General features: G+C 33.6%; 1 protein-coding gene across 3 annotated transcripts in view; it reads left to right on the top strand.

Moving 5' to 3' along the window:
• LOC126887534 (gastrula zinc finger protein XlCGF57.1-like) overlaps positions 1-26,942 on the top strand; it is a 155,896-nt gene that overhangs the window by 115,136 nt on the left and 13,818 nt on the right. The window contains exon 3 of one of the 3 annotated variants that reach the window (XM_050655189.1): positions 7,546-13,266. The exons of the other annotated variants lie outside the window; for them this stretch is intronic. Coding sequence (XP_050511146.1) covers positions 7,546-8,957 — 1,412 coding nt within the window. The 3' untranslated portion in view covers positions 8,958-13,266. Of the gene's footprint in view, positions 1-7,545; positions 13,267-26,942 lie in introns of those variants that run through there. 3 annotated transcript variants of the gene reach the window in all.

The raw sequence follows: 26,942 nt of genomic DNA, 5'->3' as shown, positions 1-26,942 counted from the left end.
TTTCAACTGCTGTCTGAAGATTCTGCAATGGTGTCATTATGCATTAAGTAGTTTAGGACTGGATATCCAAATATCCACTATTCCCTAATGACACATTGTCCATAAGTTCCTCATTTTATCCTACCCATAATATGCAAAAAAAAGTAGTTAACAACTACTAAAATAGTATTTCTAATTGCACTTCTAAATTGTGCGATGAGTATTATGGGTTGTGGTGTTCTTTAAATGACAAAATAATTAAATTCAACGTTTTACTCTGTTTCAATGAACTTATTTTCATTTTTCTCTAGTTAGGCTATTTTTTATTTTATACAAAAATTCAAATTTTGAGGTTATTTTTATATTTACGAAAATATTTAAATGTCATCTCCATCTCAGTCATTTGCATCTGTCATCCGTCATTTGTCAAAATAAAAGATTCCTTAAAATCGTCGCGAATTGTTTCGATACTAGTATTTTCATTCGATACTAGTACTCGGTATCGAATACGGTTTCATTCGATACTGAGTACTCAGTATCGAATCAAAGTATCGATACCATATGAGTACTTAGTAGTATCGAATCATCCCTAAATACAACAAGTAGTATAAATAGAAATCGCAAAAGATAAAAATATTTAAGCAAGAGAAATTGTTATTCCAGTCGTCATTTCGTTAGAGTTTAGCACTCAGGTAGCCCCATCTGTTGGGGCATGCTGCCCACACAGAGACTCTGCTGCTGTGTGTATTACTGACAACTGTGTATTTTATTTTATCAACCACTTTTTTTTCATAATGTAAGAAATTATATACAAATTAAAGCATAGTATACTAGGTCTGGATCTCGTGTATGAAAAAAAAGTTGATTAATAGCAAGCTGAAAATTTGTTAATAAGGGTGTCTAGTCGGACAAACTTTGATATATGGGAACACTGGAACAGGGGAAGTTTTAATTGTGGAACAGGTTAAAAATTTGGAACGGTCAGACCACGAAAACGTCACATGTATTTTATCCAACAGAACTTACAATTGATTTGTTGCCCTTTCATTAAACTCTCATACAAAAATCAGGCTGCTATTTATCACCAAATGTGCATTATAATGAGTGGAACACGTAGAACATGTCAAATGAAGGGAATTATGACAGGTGATAAATAGCAGTCTGATTTTTGCATGAGAGTTGTAATGAAAGGGTAACAAATCAATTTTAAGTTCTGTCAGGACAAAATACATGCAACGTTTTCGTGGTCTGACCGTTCCAAATTTTTAACCTGTTCCACAATTAAAGCTTCCCCTGTTCCAGTGTTCCCATATATCAAAGTTTGTCCGACTAGACACCCTTAAGCTATTAACAAATTTTCAGTTTGCTATTAATCAACTTTTTTTTCATACGCGGGATCCATACCTAATACAAACGAATATAATCCATGAAAGTTATAAATAACAAAGACAAATCTTTATAAAAAGTCTTATATATTAACCTCGTTAGGTTCCCTTTTGAATTTTTTATCGTAACGATAACTCGATATAAATCCCGGTACGAAGCAAGTTCTTTTAATGTAAGCTTTCTTGGCACTCATATTTAAATAAATTAACTACTAAAACCAGTAATTTTATATTAACTACGAATAATTAATTATTTTAGAAATTTTTACATTCCCTCCAATGCAAAACTAGCACCTATCTCTACGCCAACGCCGCCCTGGTGACAAACCAAGCAAACAGGCAAAATCGTGTACACAACTTTCAAGGTCGTCCTATCTCGATTCCTCTCCTCTGTAGGTCTCCATAGTTATGACTTAATGTATTCCTTCATTAGCTATACCTGCAAAACATCGTCAAAGGAAAACACAAAAGGAAATAGAAGATTTCTTTAAAAAACACTTTAAACACAATGTTCATTTTCCTTAATTTTATTGCTTTATATTATTTACATATTAAAGAAAACATTACGAAATCACCTCATATTTTTTAATGCCAACTTTGACCAAGAATACTACCTAACCTATGTAATTTGATACAAGAAGACTACAAAAGCAATGTTATTTTTAACCGAAATTCTTGTTATTCGAAACGGCCTCCCCCCCCCCCCCCCCAATTATTTCGGTTAACGGAGGTTTTACTGTAGCCCGAAATTTGATTACGGCTGGACAATTCATTTTGTAAGTTCTAAAACATTTAGTACATGAAACATACATTCAACAAGGGTGAAACGTGTGCCGAAGATTACCAAATAATTAGGTATCTATATCGCTTAAATGTATAGTGTCACAAATCAACAATAATAAAATTATTAAATAATTTTTTACCTTGTTTTACGAATGCCTTTTTCCCGTTTTCTTACCTCACCACCATGAACGCAAATATATGAACGTCGTAATATTTAAGGTTTTCCTTTAATTTACGATTTAAAATCTTTTCAGCCACCTTAATACTTCTGCTACCCTAAGTACCGGCGCAAATTGATCCTAAGCAGACACAACCTGGCACCGGCGAGTTGCGTAGACCGTTCTGCGCATCCTACTATCAGTTCATGCGTTCGCAGGTCGAGCTTGGGAAGGTTTGTCATCGACATACAGTTTTCTTGGGCTTGGGACGGGTTGTTCAGCGCCAGATGTTAATTTTTACGTGTTTTTGTTTTGCGAGATGGAAATATCTGAAATGAATAAGCGGCGATATATTTTACACTATCTTGAATGAATAACATTTTATTGCTCTGTTGTATCAATCAGCACTACTCTACAAGTTTTCGTTATATAATATAGTAGGCGCAATAGTAGGGAATATAATATATCTGATTAAAACAGTGAATTTTTTACATGTTAAGTATTTTTAATTTCTTGTAAGTATCTAGTTAGTGTGGCTTTAGCAAATAAATCAAAGTTATGCGTTTGCAAGAGCATATTATTTGAAAAATAAGGAGTACCATAATGTGTCATAATTATAATCTCCTTTATACAGATCAAAAAATTGTTTGGTATGTATTTCTAAATCCACACAATCATTGGAAAATAATTCATGGTAAAAAATATTTATTAATGACACTGTTATCGACAAAGTCGCTCAATTTTAAAATTGTCATCATATATTTATTAGACTTTTGTTTATCGTTAAAAATTAAATGATGGTTGGGAATTGTATTTTTGTGTGATTTAATATTTTATCAAAAACATAATCAGCAAAAGAACCGTTTTTGCAATCACAATCAATGCAGTGTTTAACTTATATATGCTTGTTATTATAAAGGTATGTAGAAATATAATACTCAGTGTAAGATATCTTTTTATGCACCCGTTTATGATCAAATTCGATGTTTTCGAAAGTCATACCGCTACGACTACTAGGGACATGTAAGATATTTTTAAAACGTTACTAGTTACATGTACGGAACTTGTACGAAACAAAATACATCAGTATTTTGTAATCAGTATTTGTACTCAGTACCACTGAGAACCAGTATCAATAGTAACCGTTACACGTTTGCACTTATTTTGCCCGTCTCTATTCGTTACGGCGACAGCCGATGGTCGGGTTAGCTTGTGTTCAATATGCGGCACATGTTGTCAAACGCATTAAACGAATTAAATAATTGTCCACACTCCATAATTAATTTAAAAAACACTAAACAAATAAAAAATAAGAAAACTCTTTTAATCAAAATTAAAGTGTAAACTCAACGCGATTAGACAAATTCTAACCTCACTCTGACACTCGCGGTACTTACCCAGTGCCGGATTAAGAATCCTGAGGCCCCTAGGCAACCCAAGCTATGAGGCCCCTTAAGAAACCTACGTTTCTCCGTTTTTAATAATTTTTATTTTTGAAAATGTCCGTTCTCCTGTTGCGAAATAACCCAAAATGACTGTGAAGCAGGAATAAATTGTTTTCCCTGTAAGTTTGAAGCTGGGCTATAAAATATTTGAACTGTTATAGTTAATTTTCAAGTTCAGATTCAGTATCATCAGGATAGTTTTTAGGTAGTTTTGAAGCACACTCCTTTATTTGACTATCACTCAATTTTGGAAAAACACAAAAGACCAAATACTGAGTTCATTGCCCCGTACACTGTCAACCGACGACTCAGCTCAGTAATTAGAGTATAGTAGAAAATATTTAGAGTATTGTAGGTCGCAGGCCCTCTGTTCGTAATAAGCAAAATTATATTTTTGGAATTTTAAGAACTCCAAAAGTGAATTTAGAAGCTGAACTGCAGTTTTAAGTTCAATCTCTTAGTATGGTATAACTAGGCCCAAACCCAGACATCCAAAGTGAAAGTTATCCTCCAACACCAAATTGTTCTATATGGTCCACATAATGTTCAGAAAAAAGTCACACCATTTTGAGCGTCGGGTTTGGGGGGTAGGTGGGGGAGAAGTCGGTAAATTATGAGTTTTTTACGTTTTTCGTCAATATTTCTAAAATTATGCGGTTCAGCATGAATAAGTTTCTATACAAAAATGTTTTACATTAAATTTGAAATAAAAAAAGGTCCTATGCATAATCCTTCTAAAATGAACGGTTCAAAAGTTACGGAGGTAGTATAGTATAATTGGTCCAAAAAAAGGCCAAACCCAGACATCCAAAGTAAAAGTTTTCCTTTAACACCAAATTGTTCTAGATGGTCCACATATTGTTCAGTAAAAAGTTACACCATTTTGAGCGTCCTGTTTGGGGGGGGGGGGGGAGATGGGGGAAAAGGCGGTAAATTAGTATTTTTTTACTTTTTTCGTCAATATTTCTAAAACTATGCCTTAGCAAAAACAATATTCTATTCAAAAATGTTCTACGTGAAATTTAAAACAAAAAAGTCATATACATAATTGTTATAAAATCAACAGTTCCAGAGTTACGGAGGGTAAAAAGTGGAGGTTTTCGATACTTTTTATATTTTTTGGGCAATTTATAGAAATTTTCTTTATTTCAGTGGCCGATGATATGTTAGTGATAAGTCCTTGAAGAAACGTCAACTTCACCACCCAAATTCATCATCAATTGCCTAGATAATATAAAAAGTATCGAAAACCTCCACTTTTCACCCTCCGTAACTCTGGAACCGTTGATTTTATAACAATTATGTATAGGATCTTTTTTGTTTTAAATTTTATGTAGAACATTTTTGTATAGACCATTGTTTACGCTAAAGCATAGTTTTAGAAATATTGACGAAAAACGTAAAAAAACTAATAATTTACCGACTTCTCTCACATCTCCACCCCAAACCGGACGCTCAAAATGGTGTAACTTTTTACTGAACAATATGTGGATCATATAGAACAATTTGGTGTTGGAGGAAAACTTTTACTTTAGATGTCTGGGTTAGGCCTTTTTTGGACCAATTATACTATACCACCTCCGTAACTTTGGAACCGTTCATTTTAAAAGGATTATGCATAGGACCTTTTTTATTGCAAATTTAATGTAGAACATTTTTGTATAGAAGGTTGTTCATGCTAAACCGCATAGTTTTAGAAATATTGACGAAAAACCTAAAAAACTACGAGTTTACCGATTTCACCCCCCCCCCCCCCCCAAACCCGACGCTCAAAATGGTGTGACTTTTTTCTGAACATTATGTGGACCATTGTAACAATTTGGTGTCGGAGGATAACTTTCACTTTGGATGTCTGGGTTATGCCATTATTTGGATCAATTATATCATACTATATCTCTGCAATGATTTACTGACAGCGTTGATGCGTTCTAAAATTGTTACCCAAAACTCATTCATTATGAATGTTTCTTCTTTTTTTGACATTTCTTTCAATAAATACTTAGCCTCATGAACTGTTTCAGCTTGCTGATTAGTGTCTTCAACAACAAGAGTATGAAGATCAGTTTTAAAAGCGTTTTAACCTTTAGGCAAAGGTCTTATGGCATAAGCTGCTTGTTCTTATAAGGACTAGATCGTGGCGAATGAGATCGCTTAAGCATTTGATCATAACTTCCCAACAGTGGGTAGAGGATGAAAAAAAGTTGTACACAGACTGAACAAGCTCAAAATACGATATTCTATTTGAGTGAAAATACGTCAGCCAATCTCTTTTAACTTTTGTTCCACTGATTTGTTTTCGAAAAACCATATATTGTATAAAAATCTTGTAATGCCTTCAAAATTTCTTTTTAACGCTGAACACTTCCATCAAGGTTTTTACATTCTGAAGACCTTTCCCAATCCAAAATGTCCATACTTCTTTAGTTATTGTATTCCGTAATCCTATGCCGTTTTCCGAATTTAGGACCCAATTTATCTTTGACTTCAATTTTTAACTTAGTTTCGGTTTCTGGTTCTTTAACTTCTTGAATTGGAATAGAACTGTCGTTACATGTTTTTTCATCTTCTTCAGTTAGGGAAGCTATGTTTCCCTCAGTTATTTCTATTCCATCACGTGCATTTTCATTGGTTTCTGCTTCACTAGCTATGGATTTCCGTGTGAAACTGAGTGTAAATAAGTTTTGCTTCTGTTTTGGATTTTGATGAAGGATCTTTTCTTTCTCCTGATTTTTCTTGTGTTTTTTTGCTCACTTTCGTTTCTTGTTTCCATCTGTAGTACTGGTCCTTCTACCAAACGGCATTCATTAGCGATGTATTCCCACAGCATATACTTTCTATGTGAACAAAAGTATGCATTGTAATGTAGCTTTATACGTCCACCATAACTTTTATAGTATTGCGCGATATTTGAATCTTTCAACATTCTTTCGTTTTGGTCCCCGCGAGGCCCCTTTTGGGGCCGAGGCCCCTAGGCAACTGCCTACTTTGCCTAATGGTTAATCCTGCACTGTACTTACCACAGCATACACGCGGCTCAAGTTAGCGTGTACCAAAAAGCCAGTATTTTCTGTTCTTTTCTATGGTGTGGAGACATGGACTCTTAATAAACAATGCCTCAATAGATTGGAAGCATTTGAGATGTGGACATATCGAAGAATGCTGAGAATCTCCTGGACAGACAGAATAACCAATGAGGAAGTACTAAGGAGAATACAGAACAGCAGGGAGATACTGGATTCGATCAAAATAAGAAAACTTCAATACTTGGGTCATATAACACGTGGTGACAGATATGAACTTCTAAAATTAATTATGCATGGAAAGATTCAAGGAAGGCGTAGCATAGGTAGGAGAAAAATGTCTTGGCTGAGAAATCTCAGAATGGTTTGGCTGCAGCTCAATTGAACTCTTTCGGGCTGTAGTGTCAAAAGTGAGAATAGCAATGATGATTGCCAACCTTCGTCATGGAGATGGCACGTAAAGAAGAAGAAGAAAAAGCCAGTCACAGTGCACTCTAAATAATGACGTTTAGCTCGCGTGTACCTAACTTTTATTTGCTTAGAAGTTAGCACCTAGACACAGCGTTATTTAATAGCTACCATTGACTTATTGTATATCAAAGGATTGTTTAAAAGAAAGCGGCTTCTTATGCATCTACAAGACAGAAATGCGGGTGTCTAAAACATATTGATTATATTGTTAGGACTTGCTGCCTTACATTAACTTTGTTTAATATTTTGTGTCTGTATTTATGTTTCTCTTGTAGTAAATGTTTATAGTTGGTTTGCATTTTAGGTTTTACTCAGGAGGAGAATAAAATAGAAGGTATGGAAACAGTTTGTGAACATTCATCCCGTAAACAACACTATACGAGTCGACAAGCCAAGGGAAAAACTGTAAATAAAAATATAAAAGTACAGACTAGACAGGGAACTTACAAATGTAAGATTTGTTTCAAACAGTTTTCTAAAACACATTATTTGAAACAACATTTAAGAAGGCACACTGGAGGAAAACCTCACAAGTGTGAAATCTGTTTTAAGCAGTTCAGTCAAGCAGGATATTTGAAAGTACATTTGAGAGTACACACTGGAGAAAAACCTCACAAGTGTGAAATTTGTTTTAAGCAGTTTATTGAAGCAAGTCATTTGAAAAAACATTTGAGAGTGCACACGGGAGAAAAACCTTACGACTGTGAAATCTGTTTTAAGCAGTTTAGTCAAGCAGGTAGTTTAAAATCCCATTTGAGAGTACACATTGGAGAAAAACCTCACAAGTGTGAAATCTGTTTCAAGCAGTTTAGTCGACCAGATTCTTTAAAAATACATTTGAGAGTGCACACTGGAGAAAAACCTCACAAGTGTGATATTTGTTTTCAGCAGTTCAGTCAAGCAGGACATTTGAAAGAACATTTGAGAGTGCACACTGGAGAAAAACCTCACAAGTGTGAAATTTGTTTTAAGCAGTTTATTGAAGCAAGTCATTTGAAAAAACATTTGAGAGTGCACACGGGAGAAAAACCTTACGACTGTGAAATCTGTTTTAAGCAGTTTAGTCAAGCAGGTAGTTTAAAATCCCATTTGAGAGTACACACTGGAGAAAAACCTCACAAGTGTGAAATCTGTTTCAAGCAGTTTAGTCGACCAGATTCTTTAAAAATACATTTGAGAGTGCACACTGGAGAAAAACCTCACAAGTGTGATATTTGTTTTCAGCAGTTCAGTCAAGCAGGACATTTGAAAGTACATTTGAGAGTGCACACTGGACAAAAACCTCACAAGTGTGAAATTTGTTTTCAGCAGTTCAGTCAAGCAGGACATTTGAAAGAACATTTGAGAGTGCACACTGGAGAAAAACCTCACAAGTGTGAAATTTGTTTTAAGCAGTTTAGTCGAGTAGGACGTTTGAAAGAACATTTGAGAGTGCACACTGGAGAAAAACCTCACAAGTGTGAAATTTGTTTTAAGCAGTTTAGTCGAGTAGGACATTTGAAAAGCCATTTGAGAGTGCATACTGGGGAAAAACCTCACAAGTGTCAAATCTGTTTTAAGCAGTTTAGTCAAGCAGGTGATTTGAAAACACATTTCAGAGTGCATACTGGAGAAAAACCTCACAAGTGTGAAATTTGTTTTCAGCAGTTTAGTCGAGTAGGATATTTGAAAAACCATTCGAGAGTTCATACCGGGGAAAAACCTCACAAGAGTTAATAAAAAACCTCACAAGTGTCAAATCTGTTTTAAGCAGTTTAGTGAAGCAAGTAGTTTAAAAACACATTTGAGAGTCCACACTGGAGAAAAGCCTCACAAGTGTGAAAATATATTTTAAGCAGTTTAGTCAAGCAGGACATTTGATAAGAGATACGAGAGTACACACTGGAGAAAAACCACACAAGTGTGAAATTTGTTTTCAGCAATTCAGTCTAGCAGGAAATTTAAAAGTACATTTGAGATTACACACTGGAGAAAAACCTCACAAGTGTGAAATCTGTTTTAAGCAGTTTAGTCAAGCAGGTGATTTGAAAACACGTTTAAGAGTGCACACTGGAGAAAAGTCTCACAAGTGTGACATTTGTTTTAAGAAGTTTAGTAGAGCAGGTGATTTGAAACAACATTCGAGACTGCACACTGGAGAAAAACCTCACAAGTGTCAAATCTGTTTTAAGCAGTTTAGTCACGCAGGTAGTTTGAAAATACATTTATGAGTACACACTCTGTTTTAATCAGTTTAGTCAAGCAGGTGATTTGAAAACACATTTAAGACTGCACACTGGAGAAAAACCTCAAAAGTGGGACATTTGTTTTAAGCAGTTTAGTAGAGCAGGTGATTTCAAACAACATTCGATAGTGCACACTGAAGATTGTTTTTAGCAGTTTAGTCGAGTAGGACATTTTAAAGTACATTTGAGAGTGCACACTGGGGAAAAACCTTACATGTGTCAAATCTGTTTTAAGCAGTTTAGTGAAGCAGGTAGTTTAAAAACACATTTGAGAGTGCACACTGAAGAAAAATCTTACAACTGTAAAATCTGTTTTATGCAGTTTAGTCACGCTGGTAGGTTAAGGTTGATCTGAACCCCCCCAAAAATAAACTACACATTCAAAAAATTTGAAAAAAATTGAGAAGGTATATGTGATCACTAGAAGTATTTTGACAAATTTTGAGCAAACTTCATGTTTTCGTTTTCGAAAAAACTCAAAAAAACTCCTTTTTTTCAAGTATAAAGCGGGAAAACTAAACATACAATTTTGTTAATTTTCTTACAGCATAAAGATATAATCCTAGGAAATACTTATGAATTTTTTAAAAAATTTTGAATGTACAGTTTTGCCACAGTAGGAAAAAATAATATGTTTCGGCTTATAATAAAGCTATCGGTAAGAAATTGGATAAAATTTCAATAACAACATATATAAAACTGTAACAATGGAAAATATTTCCAATAAAATGTTGAATATTTTTTCCTAAACATATGAAAAATCTCGTTAAACAAGAATTATATCTTGAATTGGCGCTAAGAATTTGTGCCGCCATGACATGTCGCCATCTACACCATCGGTAATATTTATGTTCGATAGATAGCAGTGCCTTCCGCTTCAATCGCGTCACACAGAACTTTATTCTAACAGCGTTGCCATATCAATTACTTTGTACAACAAAATGTTTTAATGTTAGTAGGTAATATAAGCCTACTACTATAACGTCTATTTATAACGCATCAACGTGACCTTCTGAAATTAATTTAACTACGTTTGTTGAAATATTTTCAGTCCCCTTGGCCGTATTAGATTTTGATATATTTAGGGCCGGTACTTTCTGTTTCGATTAAACCCTAGTTGGCAATTGGCATTTTAATATTTTTAAGTACCATAAAGTTGTCTTTTTTTATTTGTATTTTTTCATGTATCTCTGAAGCTTTGTATTTGACTATATTTTGAATTGGAATTGGATCATAGTCTTCATTTGTCAAATAGTGTGTCTAATAACTACCATCCATGGTATTTCTCTTTTGTCGCGCTTTTATGTTTATTAAAGCTTTTAATTGAAATTATTACTTTATCTTTAAAATTTTCATTGTCCATTACTTTTTGCATTTGTGGTGAGCTAAATTTAAGGGAAAACAATTGGACGATATGTAAATAGATATGGAGTAAGAGCAGTAAATAACCACTTCTAAAATTAATTGAGGAGAGGTTAAAAATATTTTCACCTTCATATTAAAAATAAAAAAGGATCAATGTACAAGGAATAGTAGGTAACAATCAATTTTAAAAATCTTACATCTATATTGATTTCTTCTCTGTACAAAAACAACAGAAATAAACAAGACAAAAGAAAAAATGTGTTGTCACTTAATAATATTAGGTATGTTAAATAAACGTATTGATTAGTCTGGTGGAAGTAGAACTTAAAACTGTTATATGGAGCTAATCTGGATCGGTATAAATTAAATGAGAAAGAAAAAAAATCTAATAAACAGTTTCTTTAAGAGCAGGAAGAGAAAGATTATGGAATATTAGAAAATGAAAACGGCGCGGCAGAATAATCATCGATAAAGAAGTAAATAAAAAGAGGAAACGCGATAACGATATCTGGAACAATTGTTTTATCTGATAAGAAACGAAGAACAGCCAGAAATTCCTATCAAAATAAAAAAATATAGTAAAGCAGTGTGGATTGTTTCTGTGTTTGAAAAAGGTTATGGGTTTTTACGAGCTTGTCCGGACGGGTCAGTAAGTGACAATAATATTGTGAAAGTTAAGTGACTGTATTCATCCCGAGAATATACATCTCTAGAGGCAGCCGAATCCATAAAAACATGTAGCTTGTTAAGTGAATGTCCCTAAAGAAACAATAACTTCTTCTTTAGCCTGGTTGCATCCACTCCTGGACAAAGGCCTCCCATTAGTTCTCCACTCTTCTCTGTTTTGTGCTATTTGGTAACAGTTTCTCCCCACTTTTGCTTTGAAGTCATCTAGCCATCGTTTTTGTGGTCTTCCTCTTCTACGTCTATGCTCGCGTGGTCTCCAATGTAAAATGTTTCTCGTCCACGTTTCGTTGTTTTGCCGTGGCACGTGTACTGTCCTATCCAGCTCCATTTCATTTGCGCAATTCTTCAATAACATATTCCACCTTCGTCCTGTTTCCTACGTCCCATTTCGAATATGTTCTCTCAGAGATACTCCTAAGATAGCTCGTTCGATGGCCCTCTGTGTTGTTCTTAATATATTGGCTGATAACCCTGTAAGTGTCACGGTCTCCACTCCATAAGTCTTATCTGGTAGAATACAACTGTTGAGTAACCTTTTTTCTAGATTTATTGGTATCTTTTTGTTTTTCAACACATCACTGAGTCTTGCAACTGCTGCCCAAGTAATTCAGATTCTTATAGCTATCTCGTCCGTTTGATTCTGTTTGCCTAGTTTGATCGTGTGACTCTTCGACACTTTCGATCTCACTTCCAATTAAGTCGATTCTGATATTTTGATTTGTCATCACTTTTGTTTTATTTAAATTCATTTTTAAACCGCCTTTCTCAGATTCATGTTTAATCATCTTTAGTATGTAGATTGGTTCTTCTGCATTGCTGCTTATGAGCACTATGTCATCGGCAAATCTTAGATGACTACCTTGCGTTATTCATTCCGTTTAATACGGTCCAGAGTTCTATGGAATCGAATGCCCCATTGTACAGCAAGAACAACAATACAAATGAAATATTAACGGTAGGCGGCCAGCAGTCTGAGAGAGTAAAAAATATATTTACTGGGAACGATAATCACAGAAAATAACGATTATACTCCAGAAATAAGAGAGAGAATTGAAAAAGCACGTGCCAACTTCGTGAAAATGAAAAAGATTTTATGCAGCAAAGATCTGATATTGGCCCTCAGAATAAGGCTAATTATATGTTATGTACACAGTGTGCTTTACTAAGGAGCTGAATCATGGACATTAAATCGAAATGCAATAAATCGACGAGCAAGACAGAGAAGAACTAGTTTTGGTGTTAGTGAAATAGTTTTGAGTATTTTTTTCTGTTAACAATCATTTTTAATATCTTTATTATAACCTTTTTGGACCTTATTCTGCGGTATCTCATGAAACTGATTACGCAAAAAGATCTCATGGGAATATTTTTCTCAAGAAACACGATGTTTTCGCCTTGCTTAAACATATTTTGCCGAATTTAAAATCAAAATCCTATTCTTTTCTTCTATTCTTTTTCTATCATACATTGACTTTATTCTCTCAGATATATTTAGTTCTTAACACGTTGATTAACAGACCGTCTATAGACGACATTTTTAAAATAACGAGTTATGACAAAAAATCGGTAGATTTTTGTAGATTTTTTGTCACATTACATCTACAGATGCATATGAAATATAATACGACATCCATGGTCGTCGTCCACATGTTTACAAAAAACATATTGTTTCCATAAAACAAATTTAGCAATTTGGCTATTACACTGGCGGACAAAAAATTTAGGTCACTAGTTGAATTATTTGATGCCTTGGATTTCCTAAACCTGTTGTCAGATTTGAATGATTTTTTTAGTATGTTATAGAGCTTTATTACTTAAGAATCTTAATGTGTTAATATTGTTGCTAGACAGGTAAATGTCATTTTATACCGGGTGTAACAATCATACTGTGTTTTTCCTTAAAGTTCGGAACACTCTGTGGAATATTATAGTATAGATAAAATATTGAGATTAGAACTCAATTGTAGCCTTAGGCTTTCTTAACATTTTCTTTTCTGATTCATTTGCTTATGTTGGATAATAAAAAAGTTAGGTACTTTAATAACTAGCCATGTTCTTCATCAATACAGGTTGTTTCTAAATAAGGGCGACAAACTTTAAGGGGTAATTCTACATGAAAAATAATGACAATTTGCTTTATAAACATATGTCTACAAATGCTTAATTTCATTGATACGTAATGTTGAATTTTTTCTTACCAACTGACGGTTTATTTCTTGCTCTAAAACCGATTGAGATATGCAACTGAAATTTGGTAGGTTTTAAGAGGTAGTTATTGCGCATTGTTTGACATACCATTAAGAATTTTATATTCACCATTGGCGTGCATACGGGTATAAATATTTTAGATACATCCCGTATGCACGCCAATGGCGAATATAAAATTCTTAGTTTTATGCCAAACAATGCGCAATAACTACCTCTTAAAACCTACCAAATTTCAGTTGCATATCTCAATCGGTTTTAGAGCAACAAATAAACCGTCAGTTGGTAAGAAAAAATTCAACATCCCGTATCACGGAAATTAAGCATTTGTGGACAATGTTTATAAAGCAAACGGTCATTATTTTTTCATGTAGAATTACCACTTAAAGTTTGTCGCCCTTATTTAGAAACACCCTGTATTGATGAAGAACATGGCTAGTTGTTAAAGTACCTAACTTTTTTATTATCCAACATAAGCAAATGAATAAAAAAAGAAAGTGTTAAGAAAGCCTAAGGCTACAATTGAGTTCTAATTTCAATATTTGAGGCGTCCAGAACAACAGTGGCCTAACCCACATCCCACAATTTTACCAAAATGCTTTTAATACATTAAAGTTATGCATTACTTCAGTGTTTTCAGATGCAGGGTGGCTGAAGCAACCATTGCTTGAACTAGTCTGCATCTGAAAACACTTAAATAAAGAATAACTTTAATGTAATAATATCGTTTTGGTAAAATTGTGGGATGTTTGTTAGGCCACTGTTGCTCTGAGCGCCTCATTTTATCTATGCTATAATATTCCACAGCGTGTTCCGAACTTTAAGGAAAAACACAGTATGATTGTTACACCCGGTATAAAATGACATTTACCTGTCTAGCAAACGATATTAACACATTCAGATTCTTAAATAATAAAGCTATAACATACTAAAAAAATCATTCAAATCGGACAACAGGTTTAGAAAATCCGAGGCATCAAATAATTCATCTAGTGACCTAAATTTTTTGCGCGCCAGTGTATATTCTACTTTGCAAAATTCATATAGTGTCACAACACTTGCTTATACATTTGACGCACTGTCCGTCAACGTGTTAAAAAGTTTATGTATAAACAAAATTTGTGCTAATACATTTTTACAAGATTGCAAGCGGTCATAAAATTTTATTACCATTTTTCAGTGTGAGATACGAGATGACTAACAACTGGAATATTTAGTTACCGAGAAACATAATATGCAATTAGTCTATGATGTGAGGCCGCTCTCGTCTGAAAAAAATTCTGATTTGGTTTCTTTGCGGATTCCTATTCAAAAATGTCCCCTTTAAATAAATCAGAAGGGTGCCGGCGAAATTTTTGGGTAGAAATTGTCTAAACAATGTTTCTAAACAAATTCACAAGATTGGTAATTGGTATTTAGTGTAACTCAATCTGAATCTTTCTGAATCTATTTCGATTATGACTGGTCGATGTTAGCTGAGGGGGGGGGGGACTATGGAGTACGGTTCGGAAGCTTGGGAGTAGTTGCAACTGGAGTTACTCGAAACCCAGCATAGATCGAGGTTGCGCCTTTGCGCCATCTCCTATAAAAGAAAGTAGTTTTATCTTTTAGACTATGAATAAGGTGAATATTGATTTCTTCGGCCAACTCCAGGAGTTTCCCCCATTTACATATGGTGACTGCTTAAGTCCTGTAAGTCCTAAACTGTAGGTTGGTTGTTGGTTTTCCACAGTTTTGTCGTGCGATATGATTGGCGTATGTAATTGGTACATTGTAAATAATTAAATAAATAAATAAATTGTTTAAAAAACTGTGATAATAATAATATACAAAATTTAAAGAGAAGTAGTCCCGGTTGTGTGGTAGCTCCCGCATGAAAAATGCTTCCCATTCAGTTTCTCGGGAATTCCTGCTCAAAAATGTCTCCTTTAAACATTATGAGAAGGTTGCCGGACGGCATTTTTGGGCAGAAATTGTTTAAATAACTTTTTTCTACAACCGTGTTAAAAATGCAATTTTTAGCACTCCATACGAGCGTTAAAAATGCTACTTTAAGGCACTAGTGCTTTAAAATTTTTAAGGCACTGCAGTTAAAAGTGAATTGTCAAATTGTGAAACGTCAAAATATTTATATTTCATATTTCATTTATTAACATTAATATTAATAGTACAACTTGCTCAATTTGAAAAAGGTAGTTTAAAACGTTTTGTAAAATTTAATTTAAACTGTATTATTGCATTTTTAACACGTTTGTAGAAAAAACTATTAAAATTTGTTAGAATATACTTACAACAATAAAAGTAGATGTTATTCTATAGTTGTTATGTTATGATTTACGTATTGACAATATAGACGGTTTTGATGTAATGTCAAGAAAAATATAAAAATGGAATGTCAGTCAAGTTCAAGTAAAAGTTTTTGTAGGTATTGTCATTGTCCTGTAAATGAGAATGAATAAATTATAATTGTTGATATATAAGACGTTTGTAGAAAAAATATTGTATGATATACGTGCTAAAAAGTACATTTTTAAGGCACTTTAAGGTGAATTGCAGAATTCGCTTCGCTGATTCTGCAAACTTTCACATGCCTGCCTTAAACGTGTACTTTTAAACTTTTAACACTTATATCATAAATAACTATTAAATTTTATTTTTAACGCGCATAATTAACAAGTAAAAAACAACGATTTATTTTTGAAATAAGCCCCGGTTACCCAGCAAAATCTTAAAATTAAATGTTTAAGCTTCGATTTTAGGCACTTATCAACTACAAAAATAATAATAATTATCAGTTTTCAAGCCTCTAACTCGAATATGCGTATGTTCGCATTTTTCAGATTTTAAATCGCTTATAACTCAAAAACTGTGAACTTGTCAGAAAAATTAAAACAAACTTTTTTATTTAGTATTACCCTAAAAACCTGAAAAAATATTTTCCCGTGCAAAATAGAAGATTGTTGAAATAGAACCTGCCGCATCGGCATTAAAATTGGATGGACGCATAATAACATCAACGAATTGAACGAATATAATATAGCTCATAGAGAAAGCTTTTATATGAAATAGATGGTCACGTTTATAAGGAGGCTTGTTGACGAGGGATGTTACGGCCGCAGAGCGGGCGGTGGTGAGATGACGGTGACTACGGACGTTGTCAGATCTATGCACCTCCATAGCACCTACTCAGTTGGAACGCAAAATATTATGCTAAAACGTTACAGGGCCGTAAACTTCTACTCACTATATATTCTTTGATACATTTTAAAAAGAACGGTCTAAATTTAAGACATAAATGAAGACTACTCTTCATAATTTTGAAAAAAAATGTTTAAACTTTAATACAAGCACTTGGCTATTTTAGATATATTAATATACATAAATCTAAGTTTTTAAACTTCGAAAATGCGTATTATCGCATTTTTCAGATTTTAAATCGCCCTTAACTCGAAATCTATCAACTTTTGAGAAAAATGACAACATACCTTTCTTGTTAGAATGGCCCAAAAAACCTAAAAAAATATTTTCCGGAGCAAAAAGGGTGATCTTTTGAATTTCTTAAAAAAAATTTTTAAACAATTTCTGGCCAAAAATTTCGCCCTGCGCACTTCATATTTCCTTAAAAGGAAAACATTTCTGAATAGGAATCCGCAGAGAAACCGAACCATTTTTTTTTAGACGGGAGCGGCATCACGTCGTGGACTAAATGTTTCTTGCTAACATTACATTTTGTTATTAGGCCTTGATAAAATTACTGTCTAAACAATTTGGCAACAGGGCCAATTGAGCCAATGGGTGTAAGGACAGAATAGTGTTCAGGTTTCTACATTATTACAGAGTCATCATGTAGAAATCTACAATTAAGTTGAAAATGTTACCACAGTAACATGCTACAGTACAGCCATCTCTAGGATCAGAAACAAATTAATTAAGGGTTCATATCAACCTTAAAAAGACATTTAGGAGTACACACTGGAGAAAAACTTCACTGATTTACTCAGGATATTTGAAAGAAAATTTGAGAGTGCACACTGGAGAAAAGATTTTGCCAAGTGTGAAATTTTCTTTATATAATTTACTATAGTAACTGAGTCAGAGCATTTGAGATTCTTTGTGGTTAGTTAAAGAACAACTTAAAAACACCCAAATTACTGAATCTGCGTTGCTTCTGGTACTCCCTTCTACATGAGAGAACAATCCAACGTTTGGTGCATTCTTCGCAATGAAAGAAAGAGCTGACATCACAGTGTAAATTTCACTACCACAAGCAAGTACCTTTTCTGGTGGCTCTTCTGAAAACTGTTCCCTGTAACTGAAAGTTAAATGCCAATAAAAAAAGAAAATTAAGTGCCACTAATAAGCAATAAGAGACTTAATCAAGGGTGTCCATCTAGAGAAATTCTGTCACTGAAACGATTAAATACAATAATCGGAAAAAGTGTTGGTGTCAAATGTTAAACTAATTAACTAGTAAAAAATTACTGCAAATGTTGAATCGGTCGTTTGAAAAACCCTACATGTCCACAAAAGCAAAATTATAGAAAAGTACAAAAAACATCTCGGGGTTGCCTGGTTTCTCTTTATTCAGAAAAATTCCTCGTTTCTCTAGATTAATTTGGAATGTTAAAGAGGGTCAGTTTTTTTTTTTAAACGTGGTTCTATATCTATGGTAAGTAAAAATGCAAAAAACACGAAATCGATTTTTTTGGACATGTCGGGTTTCTCAAACGTCTAATTCAATTATAAATGTGAGTTTGATATAGTTGTTTCATTTTATCTTTGCCCATGCGTCATGATTCATTTTCAAACAAATTAAATCAAAACAAAGTGAAACGTACGTCGATGTGTGTAGTACATAGTATACACAGACCCGCCGAGAGGGGGTACAGCCGGTACATTTTACCGGGGCCCGGCGTCGACCAGACCAAAGACGTAATTTTTCTTGTTTTTGAAAATATTCTTCTTTAGCGGCGAATCTATTGAGGGTAAAATTTGATTGATTCGCGCGCATGCGCACACCGACAGTATGGTATTAGTCGTTATACGGGCTCTGATTGGGTGTTGAAATTTTGAAATGATCTGTCAATAATTGTTCAATATGGAGGTTATCGGTAAACAAAAATATTGTATAATATTAGTTTTTATTGATGTGTGGACAGAAATAAAATCAAATTTATAATTATAGTGACTTTTTAAATAGTTTTGAAAAGTCACAGGTACGTAATTCTAAATGTTTCAGTTGGAAATACCTAATAGTTTCAATACCTATCTATTTGGAAAATGTAAACAAAATAATGTAGTTACCTATTAGTAGGCAATGCTTCAATTTACATAATCTGATTACGAACAAACTTTCTACAAATCTTCATCTCATATATCTTATCATCAGCCAAGAAACGTAGATGTGCCAATGACCCAATTCTTACTCTATATTTTGTTGTATTTTATTTCGACAAAAATCAAACTAATAATTTTATTAAATTCATATAAATTTATGGTGTAAACGTTTAGTTTGTGTATATTCCCACATGACGTATACGCGAGTGTGGTGCAGTTTGAAATGCCGTCAACTTTCGTACGGCGCGGTAGACGTGAAGTGGGTTCAAGCCCCAAGCAAGTTATTATTTTTTTATTTTTTTTATAGATTTTATGATTGTAAGTATATTATTATATAATTTTTGAAGATATTCTTCTTTTTTGAAAGTGGTAGATAAGAAAGTTAGTTTGATTTTTAAATAAAATAAGTGCAAATAACCTTTTAAGTATATTTACTTCGTTTAAATTACCTATTATATAATAGAAGAATATCTTCTTACGTGCGTACAAAGTACACACACATTCTTTTTTTTTCTCTCCTGAAATATAGGGCCTAGTATTGAGGCGACTGGTAATTTTAAGCTGGCCACCAGCCGTCTTACATCATCAGCCAAGAAACGTAGATGTGCCAATGACCCAATACTCCACTTGGAGTGATGGTCCAACCAAGAGAGAGATAAAGAGATTTAATATTGTCATAGATTGTATAATAAGCAATTTAACCAGAAGATTTAATGCAGCAATTATTGAAATTCATTCGCTATTTAACATTTTATGGACATTCTGAGATGAAGATAACGACAATATAAAGAAAAAAATTGATACATTGCGAGAGTTTTATAAAGAAGACGATAGAGCGATATACAAGGAAAATATTTGTGAATCTCAACTTTCTCCAATAGATTTAATTAATAAAATTAACCACGCCAAATTGGAGTCATTATTTCCTAAAGTGTTTATAGCATTGTTTATATAGGGAGATAGTTGGTGAACCCAATAGGAAAATTTGTTTGATTCAAATTGAGACAGTCACCAGATTTCCCTACAATTTCTGTCAGGGTCGCAACGTCAAAATGCATAGACATCAAGTTGGATACGATCCTATTCATAACACCCCAACTCACATACATATTAAGAAAAATAAATACAGTATTTCTCATGATCATCTTTCAGTGCGTCACAGTTTTTCGATTTCTTTCTAACGCATTAAATTGTATGTGACAGAAAAAAAGGCACGTCGGTGATTACATTTCGTCGGTGACATTTTTATAACATTTATTCTAGTTGTCGATAGATGGCGCCATAGTAAAAAAATATTTTTTTTTAATTAGATAATATTACAAATATAATCTGTATAATTTATAAGACTATACAAATCAAAGAAAATACCGTTTTATAAATGCAAGAAACACATTTGATTTGTTTTTATTCCAAATTGAAAATAGAATTTGACAACTGTCAGATTTAACTAAAATGTCATGTTAGAATAAATGTCATAAATGTGTATTATCACGGACTTACCCTTTTTCCTATCATTTGTTACGCACTGAAAAATTATCATGAAAAGGACAATATATAGAAGAGTATATTTAGAAATTGAATTAATGATGTCATGCTACTATACATTATATATATAATTAAATTATAGACATCTTTGCCAATCAAAAAACTCGAAAAGCACCGGTATTGTAAATATTTTCACTATTATAAAAATATAATCAAAACTTAATAAAAGTTATATTTGAAATGTTTCTTATTATTTATTATTGATAATTTTATTTGAATAAAAATTAAACAATTTTTTCGCTCTTCACTTTTTGCTGGGGCCCGCTCTTCACTTCTTACCGGGGCCCGCTCATCCCTCTCGGCGGCCCTGAGTATACACAATGTATATGCACGTCGACTAGGGTGGTTCGAAAAAAACTTTTTTTTGAAGTTATACTTCTTTAGCCGCGATGGGGGTAAATTTATATGTGCGCGAATTCATCAAAAGTCTTGGTCCTGAGCGCAGCTCAAACGTTATACGGGATCTGATTGGGTGTTAAAATCATCTGTCAATTGTTCAATATGGAAGTTATGGATAAACAAATGTGTATATGTACATATTAGTTTTTATTGTTATGATGGCAGAGAAAAAAGCAAGTTTATAATTGTAGTGACTTTTTAAATGGTTTTTAAAAGCGACAGGTACGTAATAATTGTAAATGTTTCAGTATCCTAATAAAAAATTACATAGGTACCTACCTATTTGGAAAATTTAAAACGAACCTACCAAAATAGTATGTAATGCTTTGATTTACATAATTTGATTTAGTGTTGCCCAAAATCGGTCTTGGTCTTGTTCTTGCGTTTTCGCAAGACCAAGACCGCTTTATTGTAGCAAGACCAAGACTGACCGTGCAAGACTTGAGCAAGAACAAGACTAAGCCTGCGAGACTTTTGCGTCTTGCAGTTAAGATTGAGTGCCGTTTTAGGGAATATAGTAAGTTCGGGTATACGCTTAGAGACTATGAGACGCAAAAAATATGTAACAAAAATTTGGAAAATTGGACTTATGCGGATTATGAACAATACAATAAACATACATAGAGAATCAAAACATGCATTAAAACAACACTTGACATATTTATTTGACACGTACTCAGAGGTCATAATAAATTATTACAATGTAAAAATAAAATTTTGTAATACATTCTTTCCTAGTAGACGACGCCTTCGCTCTGAAATTAATAATTATTGTAATTGTCTAGATTTTGAGAATATCTGTCCTTTCATAAAATAATGTGCTGTGTGGTGACGCCGACAGTAATATCCTATTGAAACTTTTTAAAGATATAAAAAATATAATACGACACACACTTAATTGTTTTTCCTTATCAGTTAGTAGGATTCTAAATATACCACATCGTAAAGACTAAACATCGTATATCAATGGGTCAAACAAAATTGCTTTAGACACAGAATGTTCTTGAATACAGTCAAGTTTATGTCATTTATTTGGTTTTTTGTGTCTTTAGCACATGTAAAGTTATTAAATGCAAATGTTTAAAGAAACCGACGGACTCCGGTGGGATATGGTAGATAGCTGAGTTAGTGAGAGTATAGGCAGGGATAGTTTAGATCGTGGGTTTAAACCCCACCCGATGTGAGTTGTTTAGACATTTATTAACCCAGATATTACTACCGTCCTTTTAAAAGGCAGTGTAAATTATGCGTAATTTAGGTTAGTACAGCTACCAACTGATAGATGGCTCTAGATGGAGTGTTTTCAAGAGCCAGCATTCGACAAGTTTTAACGATTTTAGTGCGCGCACATGCTGTAATTGTGAGGTTATCTGTGTAAATTGCCAGGTTTTGGACTACAAAATGGATGCTTATAATTGGAGGTAAGTCTAGAATTAAAAAACTGTTATTTCACGGCATTGGCATGTGGATTATTGTATAATAGGGACTTATGTACGTATATTCTTGGCTCGAATAGTTGTCACGTTGTTTCAAAGGCTCGCCGCTTGGGATTTCATTTTGTTCTTTTAAAAGGACGGTAGTAATTAGTACTACCAACGTGCGTATTGTTTCAGGAGGCCTCTCAAATTGCATGAGCTATTAGAAGAGCTTGATTCTGATGAAATCCCAGTCCCTCCAGATGGTTTGATCATATTTCCCCCAGAAAATGCCAATGATGATGTCACCGATTGCGACTCCGGCGATGAAGAACTAACTACAATAAATAATTTACCGGGTAGTCAGTTGAGAAACGATGTAGAACTTGTTTTTGACAACGCGACTGAATTACCACAAGATTCTGTGAATTCCAGCCTACCAGAAGAAGATTCGGATGATGACAATATACCATTGGCTTTGTTTCTTTCCAAGGAAAAGCTGCCCCATCAATTAGAGAAGAGAATATCTGCACACTGGATTCAAGGAGACTTGTATCAACACCCTGATTGTACTTACTGGAAAACTCAATTTGGACCGAAAATGACTCAGTCGCCGATGGAAATTTTCAATTTGTTTTTTGATGATGAAGTCATCAATTTGGTTACCGAATACACTAACATCTACGCAGGACAAAGAAATCTTTTGAACGACATTACTCAAAATGAGATTCGATGTTTTATAGGCGTTCTTGTATTGAGTGGTTATGTGGTTGTGCCGAAAAGGTACATGTACTGGGAAAATCGTGACGATTCGCACAACGCAATGGTGGTAGCTGCTATATCTAGGGATAGATTTTCCCACATAATGAAAGTTTTGCATGTTTGCAATAACTTGTCATTAGATACATTTGATAGATTTGCCAAGTTGCGACCCCTGTTCGACGTAATAAACAAAAAATTTATACAATTTTCCCCTTTAGAACAACATCACAGCATAGATGAGGCAATGGTTCCGTATTTTGGTCGCCATCCCACAAAACAATTCATCAGGGGAAAACCAATCCGTTGGGGGTACAAAATGTGGGTAGGAGCCCTTCGTCTGGGATACATAGTTAGGTTTTCTCCTTACCAAGGTAATTCCACTACAATACCTGAACAATATAAAGTCCTTGGATTGGGTGCATCAGTAGTTCTATCCTATGCAGACAGATTGAATGAAGTATGGCCTCAAAGGCGATTCCATCTTATTTTTGATAATTATTTTACTTCTATTCATTTACTGCATGAGCTAAAACAAAGAGGCATATTTGGTACAAGCACTGTAAGGGAAAATCGCACCATGAAATGCCCTTTACCCTGTTCATCTATTATGAAAAAACTGAACGTGGTAAATACGAGTATCGTCTTGATAAAAATACAGGAATAGTGGTTTGCCGCTGGAATGATAATAATATCGTTTCTATTGCTTCCAATTTTGTACCAGTAATGCCTTGCTTCTCTGTAAAGAGATTTTCACAAGCAGAGAATAGCTATTTGTATAACAAGGGAGGAAAGTGCTACTTTTCCTCCCGAGAATGAAGTTTACTGCCCGACGCGTAGCGGAGGGCAGTAATCATTCAAGGGAGGAAAAGGCACTTTACTCCCATGTTATACATATGGTTTTTCCACCTCCCTCAAATTAATAGCAAGTAATTTTTCATTTTTACTTAATTTATTTATGTAACTAACCAACAAAATTTATTAGAACTAAAACTAACAAGTAGTTACAATATAACTGTCAACTGTCAAATATAAGTCAAATTATTAATGTAAACATTGTTAAATCAGAATCACAATTTACTGTTTTTTACCATTCTGCAAAATACAGGGTGTTTTTAAATAAACGTTAAAATGTATAGATACTTACGTAATAGAAAATAGATATTGTACAGGGCGTCAATAAGTTATATTTCATGAATGAAATACCATGACGTCACTTTTACTTTTCCTCCCTAGGGAGGAAAAATATTTTCCTCCCTAGGGAGGAAAAGTACAACTTTGCTCCCTACAATCAGGTCCGGAAAAGTATACTTTCGGTAGAGGTAGGTGGAAAAAAACATATTCAAGTTCCTCAACCAAATATTGTTAGAATATACAACAACTTCATGGGCGGCGTTGATCGCAGTGACCAGAACATCAGTTTATATCGAGTGTCCATAAGAGGAAAGAAATGGTATTTTCCCCTTTTTGCTCATTGCGTTGATATGGCTATTCAAAATGCGTGGCAGATTCACAAAACTCAAGACGGTAAACTGGATCAACTTGAATTTAGAAGATCTATTGCAACTAATATTTTGGAAACTTTTAAAAAAGAAACAAAACGCGGACCATCTAAGCGGAATTCGAATTCGGTAGCCAATTCAAGATATGACGGTATTAACCACTTGGTTCTTTATCAAGAAAAGCAATCGCGATGCGGATATTGTCACAAAAAAGTCCAGTTTTTGTGTGAAAAGTGCAAAATACCTTTACATCCAAAATTTTGTTTTAAATCCTTTCATTCTTTGTAAATTGATACTAATAAAATATATATGATATCTGGTACCGTATATTACTACCGTCCTTTTAAAAGAACATGTCAAAACTTGACAGGTATCGTCATAAAAAAATATATGATTGTGTATGTCAAAACTTGACAGGTATCGTCATAAAAAAATATATGATTGTGTTTTTTGGTTCCATATGCTATAATTTCCATGAAAATTCGAAATTAATTCAAAATGTTAACAATAAAAGTTTCAGTAATATCTGGGTTAATTTGGTTGGTTTTTAGTATGTCTACAGGGTGAGGCTGATAAATGGCCTATTAGAAATATCTCGAGAACTAAAAGCAACAGAATCATGAAAATGGGAACTAAGGGGTTTTAAAGAATGATCTATTTAATGAAAATATTTTCATCTATTTACTATTTCCGGTTATACCGGATGTTGCTTATTACTTCGTTTTTGTGAATGGGGCACCCTGTACATTTTTACATTTTTAAATTCTCCTCGATGTCTTCGTTGTTAAAATATAAGGTTTTGTAATGTTTATGTTTATATAGGGTAGTTTAAAAGAGAATTACATTTTTTTTAATTTCGTAGCAATATTCGCATCCTGTAGAATTGTAGTAGTTTGACATCAAAAACTCTATTTATGTTCAAATGATTTTTAATATAGTCTACTATTGGTAAGAATTGTTAGTAGGTGCAGCTAAATTTTTAATTTTAGAAAAAAAGGTTGGTCGAAACTCGGAATGTGTATTTTCTGAGTGTTCTTAAATGGAACACCCTGTATTTTAGTATTGTGATAAAATGATATTATATTATGGTACTTTTTTTATTTCTTAAGCATTCCCTATACCTAACTGCTTTAGTTTGAGAGTTATTGGTGATTCAAGCCAAATATTAATTGCAACAAAAAATACCTGAAATTTTATTAGGTTGGTCGTGAACATATTAAATCGCAAATATTTTTTTTAATAGATACATATTAATCTAGCTAGACTGATCCTAAAAAGACATGTTATTAGTATAGATCAGAGTCAGATAGGATCACGTACTACAAAGTCTTCTGAACAATGTCCAGACTTTACTACTTCTGATATCTCAAGCACAATTGGCCCTTGCTAAGAATACGCTTGTCAACTTTCCAATCGGTCCGGATATATTGGGCATGTTGTATTTCCATTTAAGCGTTGGAAATGGTGGCAGAGTGGCAGTTCGTTGTCATGGAGAAGACAAATACTCCATTGTAGAGGTATTCCCACATGTATGTCTATTTGTGGCTGCTCGCGCTTTGCTGGCATTCGTCACTTTCGCCTCGCATCTCGGTAGTCTGCTGTTTTTGACGAAGCTACGCGACCGAATTCGACGTGAATATCAAAATCTATCTTATATGCTTTGATTTTAAATATATTATTGTAATAGAATTAAACTGTAGCATCTCGAAAAGTCGTATGATTTAAATGTACTAAACAGTCAAACTTTGAAATTTTGCAAAAACTACTAATTTTACTCATTTTGTATTATGTTGCGCGACGAGAAGATATGAAACAAATGTATAATAAGTGCATAATATATATATTGATTTTACATACTTTTAGTATTAATTCATGGTATAGGAACACCATTAAAACCATCTGGCCTGCTTAAGAAAAATATGAAAAATTAAGGTTTCACAATTTTTTGCTAACTTCGATGGCATTGCGCGACCGGAAGACAAATTAATAAAAAAATAAGAATTAGTGTTTTTTTCACGTCTATACCACTGGCAACTTTTGTGCACTATAGCGATCTAAAATTAAAGGTTTTTTCGAACCACCCTAACGTCGACGTACATTTTACTTTATGTTTTGGTTTAATTTGTTTGAAAATGAATCATGACGCATGGGCAAAGATTAAAAGGAACAACTATATTCAGGTATATTATATACCCGAATGTTTTAAAAATATTGGATTAGTAATTAGTGGAAACTATGGATTATTTAATTTCAGAATGTTTT

The sequence above is a fragment of the Diabrotica virgifera genome, chromosome 6, assembly GCF_917563875.1.
Source record: "Diabrotica virgifera virgifera chromosome 6, PGI_DIABVI_V3a".
Classification (NCBI taxonomy): domain Eukaryota; kingdom Metazoa; phylum Arthropoda; class Insecta; order Coleoptera; family Chrysomelidae; genus Diabrotica; species Diabrotica virgifera.
Note: the sequence above shows the minus strand (reverse complement) of the source record. Positions and strands in the feature narration are given on the sequence as shown.